The sequence below is a fragment of the Anser anser genome, assembly GCF_964211835.1.
Source record: "Anser anser genome assembly, chromosome: 30".
NCBI lineage: Eukaryota > Metazoa > Chordata > Aves > Anseriformes > Anatidae > Anser > Anser anser.
Genome location: NC_139751.1, coordinates 901875 through 912290, shown reverse-complemented (window position 1 = coordinate 912290; position 10416 = coordinate 901875). Strand labels below are relative to the sequence as shown.

Below are 10416 nucleotides of genomic sequence, written 5' to 3'. Positions count from 1 at the left end.
CCGTGGGGGTGCAGCCCGCGAGGGGGGCTTATGGAGGGGGGGGGGGCCGGGGTGAGGGGCTGCAGAGCCCCTGGAAGCCCCCCCGCCCCCCCCAGCTCTGTCCTTGCCCGCTGTGTGGTGGGGGGGGTACCGTGGCCGTTGCCGTCCCCCCCCCCGCCAGTCCCCGCCCGCCCCGGTGCGGTTTTGCTGCAGAGGAAAACTGCGACAGTGCTGGGGGGGGGGGGCGGGGGGGTGCCCGCGGCACGTGCTGCCTGCTCCCCCCCCCAACAGCCCCAGAGCCTTTAATCGGCTTCCCCTGCCTGCCCCCCCCGCCCCCCAGGGGGCCCCCGGCCCCATCCCATCTGTACCTCCGCCCTCCCTCCCCGCCGCCCCCAGCGCCCCCCCCCATGGGACCTGCCCTCTGCGCCTGCCCCCCCCCCCCACATATCCCCAGCCAAAACCTTTTACCCCCCCCGCACTCCCCTCCCCCAGCATGGAAGCTGCCAGCCCTCCCCCCGGCCCCCCCGTAATCCCCGGCGCTATTTGTTCGCGCTAAGCCGGAGCTCAACGGGACGGTGCTCCACCGCCCCCCCCCACCTATGTACCCCCCCCGTCTCCGTTGCCCCCCCCCCCCGAGCACCGGAGAGGCCGCATTGCAGCGCTGACGTGGCGCTGCCGCATGGCCGCCGGCAAGCGGGGGTGGGAAATGGCGGATTTGGGGAGGGGGGGGGGCACGGGGGGGGGGTCCAGGGGCTGGGGTGCCCCCCCCCGGCACTGCGGCACGCCCTTCCCCCCCCCCCCCTCGAGTTTCGCATCGCCTTCAGCTTCCCTTTCGCTATTTCCCCCTGCTGGGAGGCAGGAGCATGGGGGGGGCGGGGGGGGGGCAGTGGGGGGGCAGGGTGGGTGGTGGGGGGGGCAGGGGCGTAATGGGGGATCGGTGGGGGGTGATGGGGGGCGGGGGGGAACACGCCCACGCAGGGCCGGGGGCTGCAGCTGCATGCCCCCCCCCTCCCCCCCCGCAGCGCCTCACCCCAACGGAGGGAATTTGGGACACGGGGGGGCGGGGGGGGGGAGCACTGAGCCCCTCGGGGAGCAAAACAGCTCAGCCCTGGTGCCCCCCCCCACCCGTGTCGTCCCCCCCCCAGGGCACCCACGGGCTTCTGCCAGCCTCGGGGGGTGGCAGGGAGCCCCCAGTAGTGCCCCCCCCCCAGCAGGCTGCTGCCGCCAGCCCTGGCCACACTGCAGAGGGACATGAAAGGGGGGCGGGGACACATGAAAGGGGGGGCACACCGCAGCCCAGCAGCAGGCGGGGGGGGGGCACCACGTCCCTTTGCTCCGCAGCGGCCCCTCGGATGCTGCGCGGGGGATTTTTGCCCTCAAGGACTCCGCTGCTGCTCACACAGCCCCGGGGGAGGAGGGGCTCGACCCCCCCGGGCAGCTCAGCTCCGCCAGGCTGCTCTCAAAGGGCGGCGGGGGGGGTAGAAAATCCGATGTAAAAAAAAAAAATAAAGACAAACTCCGGGCTTGGAGCGGTTTAATGCAAGGAGAAGTAAACAGAGGCCGCACGGGAGCAAAAGGAGAAAATTCTTCAGTGCTCCCCCCCCCGGGAGCGATTTTCAGCCATGGCTCAGGAAGCAGGGCTTGGGGGGGCACAGATATTTCTGCGAGGAGAGCCCCCCCTTCCCCTTACCCACCTTGTATTGCTGTGGGACACGCAGCAGGGAGCAGCCCTTCGGGGGGCTTTGAGTCAGGGCGCTGCCACTGCCCCCTCCCCAGGCTATGGGTTTGGGGGGGGGGACTGTGGGTGCTGCACCAATGCTGCTCTCACCCCGAGAGCACAGCACCGCAGGGAGGACGAGCTCCGTCCCCACCAGACCCAGCAAAAGGGGACACAGCTAGGTGCTGATCCCACAGCCCAGGGGGATATCCCATCCCCCACCAGCTCCTGCTCGGCCATAAAAGCAGGGGAAAGGAGGGGGATGCTCGGGGGCATGGTGCTCACCCCCCCCAAGCCAGGCACGCTGTGCTCTGCCCGCCTGGAAGCAGCCGCGTGCTGCTGGGAAGCGCTGAATGAGGGCCTTGTTCTGCTCCGCTCGCCCCCGCAGCTCCTGCTTTGCGCCGTGACCCGGCTTTATCTCCGGCTTGGGCACGTCTCCCTTCCCCGTCTCATGGTGGGGGAGGTTGGGGAGCAGCGGGGAGGGCACGGAGCTGCCTCCTGGGGCTGAGCCCCAAAAGTGGGGAGCCGGGGCTGCAGGGTGCTGGGCTCAGCCTGCCCCCAGGAGCACCCCCATGGGCAGGGGGTTTGGGGCAGCCCCGGCACAGGGGGCGACAGCGGTGCACCGCGGCACGGAGGAAAGACACCAGACACAGACCCTAGGACAGGGAATGCTTTTTATTCAGACCCACGGGAGAGGACGGGTGGGTCCGTAACAGACTTCTCCATTTCACAGACCATTTAACAGCACAGACAGCGGCGCACCCACTGCTACAGACCCGCCGGGGGGTCTTCCACTACTTTTGTTCCCTGTACAAGCAGCACCGTTGTGAAGGTTTAATACTCCTCCCCTTCCTCCTCTCCCTCCCCTTCCACCGAGTCCACCCCCACCTCCTCGTAATCCTTCTCCAGGGCGGCCATGTCCTCCCTGGCCTCCGAGAACTCCCCCTCCTCCATGCCCTCGCCCACGTACCAGTGCACAAAGGCACGCTTGGCGTACATCAGGTCGAACTTGTGGTCCAGGCGGGCCCAGGCCTCGGCGATGGCCGTGGTGTTGCTCAGCATGCAGACGGCGCGCTGCACCTTGGCCAGGTCCCCCCCGGGCACCACCGTGGGAGGCTGGTAGTTGATGCCCACCTTGAAACCAGTCGGGCACCAGTCCACAAACTGGATGGTGCGCTTGGTCTTGATGGTGGCGATGGCGGCGTTGACATCCTTGGGCACCACGTCCCCGCGGTACAGCAGGCAGCACGCCATGTACTTGCCATGCCGCGGGTCGCACTTCACCATCTGGTTGGCCGGCTCGAAGCAGGCGTTGGTGATCTCGGCCACCGAGAGCTGCTCGTGGTAAGCCTTCTCGGCCGAGATGACGGGGGCATAGGTGGCCAGGGGGAAGTGGATGCGCGGGTACGGCACCAAGTTGGTCTGGAACTCGGTCAGGTCAACATTCAGGGCCCCGTCGAAGCGCAGGGAGGCAGTGATGGAGGACACGATCTGGCCTATCAACCTGTTGAGGTTGGTGTAGGTGGGCCTCTCGATGTCCAGGTTCCTGCGGCAGATGTCGTAGATGGCCTCGTTGTCCACCATGAAGGCGCAGTCGGAGTGCTCCAGCGTGGTGTGGGTGGTGAGGATGGAGTTGTAGGGCTCCACCACGGCCGTGGAGACCTGCGGGGCCGGGTAGATGGAGAACTCCAGCTTGGACTTCTTGCCGTAGTCGACCGAGAGGCGCTCCATGAGCAGGGAGGTGAAGCCGGAGCCGGTGCCGCCCCCGAAGCTGTGGAAGACCAGGAAGCCCTGCAGCCCCGTGCACTGGTCAGCCTGGAGGGAGAGACAGGGGTGGCGGGGCCATGATTAAGCTGGGCAGCAGCAGCAGAACTCGCTCCTTCCTCTCGTGTCCTCGCACGATGACATTTGGGGGATTTCCAGCAGCAGAGCAGAAGCCACCAGGATGGGGTGACTCCTGCTGTTGGAAATGCTCTGAGCATGAATCCCCCCAGGGAAGCCCCTCTGTCCCCAGAGGCAGGGCTGGGGGGGGGGGGGGGGGGGCGCTCAGCCCATGGCTCTGCTGCCGCCCCCACACAGCCCCTGGGGCTCCCAACACCACTGAGCACAGCTGGATCCGGCCGCAGCCAGAGCCGAGGAAGAACAAAGAAGGAATTGCACAGCTCAGCACCGCCGGGCGCCTGGGGACGCGGCGCTGTGGAGCAGCTCCAACGCCCCAGCCGCGCCACGTCCCGCCGCCAGCCAATGGCAGCTGCTGCAGAGCAGGATTACCATTAATTAATATATTAAGTCTAAACCCAGCCTGGCTAGTCCAGCAGGAAGGGCGAGACCGAGAACCGGAGCCTCCGTCCTCATCTCACCACCCACTGGAGCCCCCCGCGCAGCCCCCACTGGCCCTACCAGCTTGCGGATGCGGTCGAGCACCAGGTCGATGATCTCCTTGCCGATGGTGTAGTGCCCCCGCGCGTAGTTGTTGGCCGCATCCTCCTTGCCCGTGATCAGCTGCTCAGGGTGGAAGAGCTGCCGGTACGTCCCCGTGCGCACCTCGTCTGCGGGACAGCCCGAGCACCCCGTTAGCACCGGGCACCCCCTCGGCACCCACCGCCCCCCATCCCGGCTCCCCGCGCTCACCGATCACCGTGGGCTCCAGGTCCACGAAGACGGCCCGGGGCACGTGCTTGCCGGCCCCCGTCTCGCTGAAGAAGGTGTTGAAGGAGTCGTCCCCCCCGCCGATGGTCTTGTCGCTGGGCATCTGCCCGTCGGGCTGGATGCCGTGCTCCAGGCAGTACAGCTCCCAGCAGGCATTGCCGATCTGCACGCCCGCTTGGCCCACGTGGATGGAGATGCACTCGCGCTGCGGGGACATTCGTGGCACTGCGTCACCCCCCCGTGGCTTGGCCAAGGCCCCCCCACCCTGCAGCTGCAGCCCCAGCCTATGTCCCCCAGGAGGGGCTGGTGCTGAGCTGGCCAGGGCAGGATGGGGCCAGCCCATGCTAGGGGCCAGATCCTGCCCAGGCCCATCCTATTGTTCTGGGGGCTGCAGGGGGCCCTGCACCAGGGCCACACCCAGTGCTCAGCACCAGGGGGGGCCCATCCTGCTCTGCCCGCAGACTGAGCCTGTTGAGCCGCCGTGACAGTGCCTGTTGTGTGCCGGGGGCTCAGCACCATCCTGCCCTCTGGGGCCGTGACCACACCCAGTGGGAGATGGGAGCCCCAAGGGTCACATCCTGCCCTACCCACCCTGTAGGGACACAGCAACAGCCAGTGGGGGCTGAGGGCTCAGCACCAGGGGCTTATCCTGCCCGGTGGGGTCCTCACTGAGCCAGGGCCACGCCCAGTGCAGGACTGGGGACCCCATCCTGCCCCCAATGCCCAGCACCCAGGGGCCCAATTTAAGAGGAGCTACACCCAGTGGGGGCTCAGCACCGAAGGCCCCATCCTGCCCTGTTGGACTGGGGCCACACCCATTGCAGGCTCAGCACCAGACGGGGGGGGTCCTATTGTGGAGGATTCGCCAGGAGCCACAGCCATGGGGGCTCAGCACCGGGAGCCCCCTCCTGCTCCCTTTAACGGGACCCGGGGATCCCATCCTGCCTCATTTAACCGCAGCCACGCCCGGTGGGGGCTCAGCACCGGGGGGGGGCTCATCCTGCCCCGTTTAACGGGAGCCAGGGGGGTCCCATCCCACCCCGTTTAACGGGAGCCACACCCATGGGGGGCTCAGCACCGGACAAAGGGCCCCGATCCTGCTCCCGGTTAACGGCGACCGCGCCTGAGCGGGCTCAGCACCGGGGGGGGGGGGGGGCTCATCCTGCCGCGGCGAGCTCATTACGGGCTCCGCCGGCCGCGGGGCGGGGGGGGACCGGGAACAAAGGCGGCGGCGGCGGTGCGGGGATCCCCGGCGGGGGCTCGCACGGCCCGGGCCGATCCCGATCCTGGCCCCGGTGCCCCCCCCACACGCTCCGGCCCGGTGCCCCCCCCCCCGCGCTCACCATGGCGGCTGCTCGGCTCCGGGGCTTTCTCACAGCACGACGCTGAGGCGGTCGATGTAAGAGGCGCGGCGGCGCCGGCGGCTGGGCGCGGGGCTTTATAGGGCCGGGGCGGGGGGACCGGAGGGGCGCCGGGGCGGGCCGGGGGGGGCGGTGGCGGCGGCGGCCATTGGCGGCGCGGGGATGAGGTAATGCCCCCCCCCCCCCCCCCCGAGCCGCAGACAAAGCCGGGCGGGGCGGGGGGGCCGAGGGCTGCGGCGGGTGCGGGGACGGGAGGGGACAAGGGGGGGACAAGGGGGGGACAGCACGGCTCGTCGCGCCGCTGCCCCCCGGCCCTGTCCCGGTCCCGTCCCGCCGTGCCCCGGTCGTGCGCCCGGCCCTGCCCCGGGGGGGGGGGGGCATTCTCTGCCGTGCCCTGGTCCTGGCCATGTCCCCGGTCTTGTCCCCGGTGCACGGTCCGGTGTCACCAGCCGGCTGCCCCCGGGCCCTGGTGCCCAGCTATGGTGCTGGCCCCAGCCCCGGCTACGTCTCTGTCCCCAGCCCTGGGGTGTCCCTGTCCCCATCCCCAGTCACATCCCTGTCCCCAACCTTGGCCGTGTCCATGTCCCCAGCCCTGGTTGTGGCCCTGTCCCCATCCCGGCCGTGTCCCTGTCCCCATCCCCAGTCACATCCCTGCCCCCGTGCCTGGCCGTGCCCCGGTGCCCTGGTTCCCAGCCACGTCTTGGCCCCCGGTGCCGCCATGGCCCCGTGCCCGGCCCCGCTCCCCTCCAGCCGCCTCTTTGTGTGCCACCCCCCGGGGGCCCACCGGGGGGGGGGGGGTCCTGGGGCCGTTCCCAGACTCTGCTTCCAACCCCCCCCCGCCCCGGGAATGGCCCCGGCACCAAGTGGCAGCCGCTCTGCGGCAGCTGGTGGCGGGGGCACAGCGGGGACATCGGCCGCTCGCCGCCCTGAGCCCCCCCCGCCGTCTGCTGCAGCCCCCCCCCGCCGTGCCACTGCCCCCCCTCCCCAGCCCCAGCGGTCCCTGCAGTGGCCGGGGTGGGGTACGGGGGGTGCCGGGGGTCGTCCCCCAGGGCTGGCCCCAGCTGCTGCAGGTGGAGCTGCCAGCATCGCCCCCCCCCGCGCTGAAAAATCACATTTTTTCTCTGCATTTCCCACATTATGTGGATTTTGGGGCAGCTCCAGGTCCCTGTTCCCACGTCCCCGCCACCCTCATGCTCTGCCCCCTCCCCCCCCGTGTTTTTGGGGTGCTGCTAAACAAGGGCAGGGAGCAGGGAGGGGCTGGGGCTCACCCCCTCCCCCCCCCCAGAATATGAGGCTGCAGACAAAGAGGAGCCGCAATTTGGGCATCGCCCACCGGAACAAAGGCTGCTGCAGCCCCAGCCAGGCTGTGCTCCCCCCGATTAGGTTCCCCCGGGCTGTGCATGGGTGTTTGGTGCTCCATGGGGGGGTCCTGCCCCCCCCCCCCCGATGGGAAACGTGGCCGGAGCCCCACAGCAGCTCCAGGCTGGGGGGGGGGAGGCTGCCCTTCTGTGCCTCCAAGCCGTGGGCGGGGGGGGCTTCAGCGGGACGCTGGGTGGCTCGGCCCCCCCAGGCGATGCAGGGTGAAGGGCGAGGGGCTCCGGGTGCCGGGGGGGGGGGGGATGTCCCCTTCCCAGACCCTTCCCATCATTAGGTATGGGAGGCCACTTGTCACTGCCGCTAGGCAACTGGCCCTGGTGGCGGGGTTGCTCGGAGACCGGTGGCTAGGACACGGGCTGGGACCCCCCTCGGGACCCCCCCCCCAACATCCATCACCTTGCGGGGCTGGGGGGGGGGGGGGGGCTGGCAGGGCTGGGGCCCCAAATCCCCCAGTGCTGTGCTGCAGGGGGGGGTGAAGCCATCCCTGGCCCCCCCACTGCTTCCCCCCTCCCCTTGTTGTGTGTGTGGGGGGGGGGCAAGCCATTCCATTATCCCCCCCATGGCATGGGGGAGCCACCAGCCCTGGACCCAACACCCAGCCCCAGTGTGCACTGATTGAGGGGTAAGGAGGGGGCTGGCCCCACTGCCTGCTGCCCCCTCAGTTCCCAGGCCCCCCCCCAGCTCTCAGGGCCCCCCCCAGCTCTCAGGCCCCCCCAGCTCCCAGCCCCCCCCCAGCTCCCAGCTTTCCCCCTGGCCGCCTGTGCTCTGTTGACTGTTGGTAGCAGCGCGGCAGCTCCTGGTGACGGTTGCTGGGCCCCCGCCGTGTTTGCAGCCCAGGCATGACCGAGCACAGAGGCCATGAGACCCCCCCGGAGCCCCCAGCCCGCCCGAATTTGCCCCCCCTCCACATCTGGGGGTCCCCATGGGGGTCCCATGAGCCAGCCCCCCCTCAGTGCCCAGCCCAGCTCCCCTCAGTGCAGCGCTCCAGCGCTGGCTCGGGGCCGGCCGAGGTTTCCAGCTCTGTGTGCCCCCCCCGTGCCGCCAGCCCCCGCCGGCTCTGTCTGTCCGTCTGTCTGTCCCCTGAGCATCGATGTGACGGGTTCGCTGAGACGGACGGACGGGGCTGCTCCCCGCCTGGGTGCAGGATGCGGCCCTGGGGTGGCGGGGGCATGGCGGAGGTGGGAGCACCCAGGCTGCCCCCCACCCAGTGTCCCCCTTCAAAGGGCTGGGTGTGGGGGGCCCCGTCCCCTCCGGAGCTGCTGGGGACCCCATCCCCATGGGGGGGGGCACAGTGTGTCCCCACAACCAAGGTGCTCCGTGCCCCCCCCAGGCACTGCTGCCACTACAAAGCCCCCAAGGGAGCCACAACAGAAAGGACCCTGGGGGGGGGGGAGGAGGAAAGGGGCATGGGGGCAGAGCTCGGGGGGGGGGGGCGGGAGACAGGGGGGCTGTGGGGCTGCAGCGGGGGCTGTGTCTGGTGGGCGTGGGGAGGGGGCTGGAGCCGCAGCACCGCATTGCGGCAAAGCCTGCGATAAAGGCGTGGGGAGGCAGCTGCGGGGGGGAGCTGGGGGGGGAGCTGGGGGGGGAGCTGGGAGGGCCAGGGTGGTGATGCCGCAGCAGGCACATCCCCATGGGGGTTCCCATCTCAGGGGGCTCCGGTGGTGCTGGTGTCGAGGGGTGGGCATCATGGGGGGCACTGGGTGCTCCGGCCCCATGCGGGAGACAGCACCAAGGATGTGTGTGGGGGGGACACCGGGGGGGCAGGGGGCACCCAGTGCATGGTGCTGCGCGGGGGGGGGCCGGGCACAGCCTTGGGGTGGGGGCGACACAGGGGTTCTTGGGGGGGGGTGGGGGCCTGGCAGGGTCTCGCAGCTCTCAGGACCCTCCCTGGGGCGGGGGGGGACATCCCGAATCCCCTCTGCATGGGGCAGGGGGCCCTTCTCCGGGGGGAGGTGACGCGAGGCCGTGACCCCCCTGCAAAACCCAGCCCAGGGGGGGGACGGGGGGGGCTGCAGCATCCCCGGCCCCTGGGAACTTGACTCCGCACTCAGGGCCAGACGCCGGGATGCTGCGGGGCTGGGCGCGGGGGGTGGAAACGTCGGGTCCCCCCCCCCCCCCCCCCCCCCCCCCCCCCCCCGCCCCACGGGAACGGCCCCGCGAGAGGCTGGCAGCGGAAAAAGAGGCGGCGGCGGCGGCCGGGAGGCGGCGCGGCGGGGCCCCGAGGGGCTTCCCGCAGGGGCGGGGGGGCGGAGCCGACAGCCCCCGGCCCATCCCCGGGCCGCGGGGCCGCTGCGGCGGAGGCCGGGGCTGGGGGCGCCCCGGAGCCGCCCGCCCGGTACCGGGGGTCCCCTCCGGGTCCCTCCCCTCCGGGTCCCTCCCCCCAATTCTACCCGATGACGTCACCGCCCACGCCCCCCCCCCGACTTTCCAGCAGGCAGCGGGGGGGCGCGCAGCGGGGCCTGCCATGCCCCGCCATGCCCCGCCATGCCCCGCCATGCCCCGCCCCCCCCGACGCTCGCCGCGGGCCTCGCTGCCGCCGCTCCGGCCACGGTTCGCCGGCACCTTGAGCAGCTGCCGCTGCAGGTCCCGCACCTGGCGGACGGCCTCGTCCCGCTGCTGCTGGTGGAGCTGCCTCAGCCCCCCCCCACAGCGGGGGCGCCTCCCATGGCCCCCGCACCTCACGCACACGGCGTCTCCGCCGCCCTCGGAGGGCGGCAACAGGCCCAGGCCCTGCGGGCACCCGGAGGCCTGAAGCGCCACGTGTTCGAGCGGGCGCTCAGTCTGGGCGGCCGCAGAGCGTCTGAAAAGAGCTCTCCGCCTCGTGATGACTGTGGCGGTTTACCCGTAGGTAGGCGGCCGGTAGCTGAGCTGTTCCCGGGAGCGCGGCGGAACGCTCTGCCCTGCCCGAGCGCAACCTGCCCGCGCCAACGGCCGCGCCTCGCCCCGCTCCCTCCCCGTCGCGAGGGAGGCCCGGGAGGGGACGCTGCTGGCTCCGCCGACGCCTCGTCAGCCTCCCTCGCGATGGCTGCCGGGTCCCAGCGGCTCCCTCGGCTGCTTCGGGTGGCCTCGACGCCGCAGAAAAGCCCTGCCCGCCTCGATCCCCCGCTCCGCGGCAGAGCGCGCCTGCCCCGCTACCGGCCACCTCCCGCAGGAGAGGCCAGCACGGACACGCTTTGAACCAGGACATTTCCTGGGGTAAATCCAGGTACGGGGGCTCCCCGTAGCGCGTGGGGCTGGGGCTCGAGGGGGGCCGGGGTCCCGCGTGGGTGCAGGGGCCGTGGGAGGCGCCCCCGCTGCAGGGGGGGCTGAGGCAGCGACCCCCGCATGGGTCCG

At 71.2% G+C, this 10416-nt stretch overlaps 1 protein-coding gene across 1 annotated transcript; it reads right to left on the bottom strand.

Moving 5' to 3' along the window:
* Positions 1 to 2353: 2353 nt before the first annotated feature.
* Positions 2354 to 5880, bottom strand: LOC310887918 (tubulin alpha-1A chain). The gene is made up of 4 exons (XM_083814114.1): positions 5689 to 5880; positions 4328 to 4550; positions 4097 to 4245; positions 2354 to 3511 (listed from the first exon to the last, which is right to left on the bottom strand). Exons 1-4 carry the CDS (start codon positions 5689 to 5691, stop codon positions 2531 to 2533), a joined length of 1356 nt encoding a protein of 451 aa, XP_083670240.1. The 5' UTR covers positions 5692 to 5880; the 3' UTR covers positions 2354 to 2530.
* Positions 5881 to 10416: the final 4536 nt, after the last annotated feature.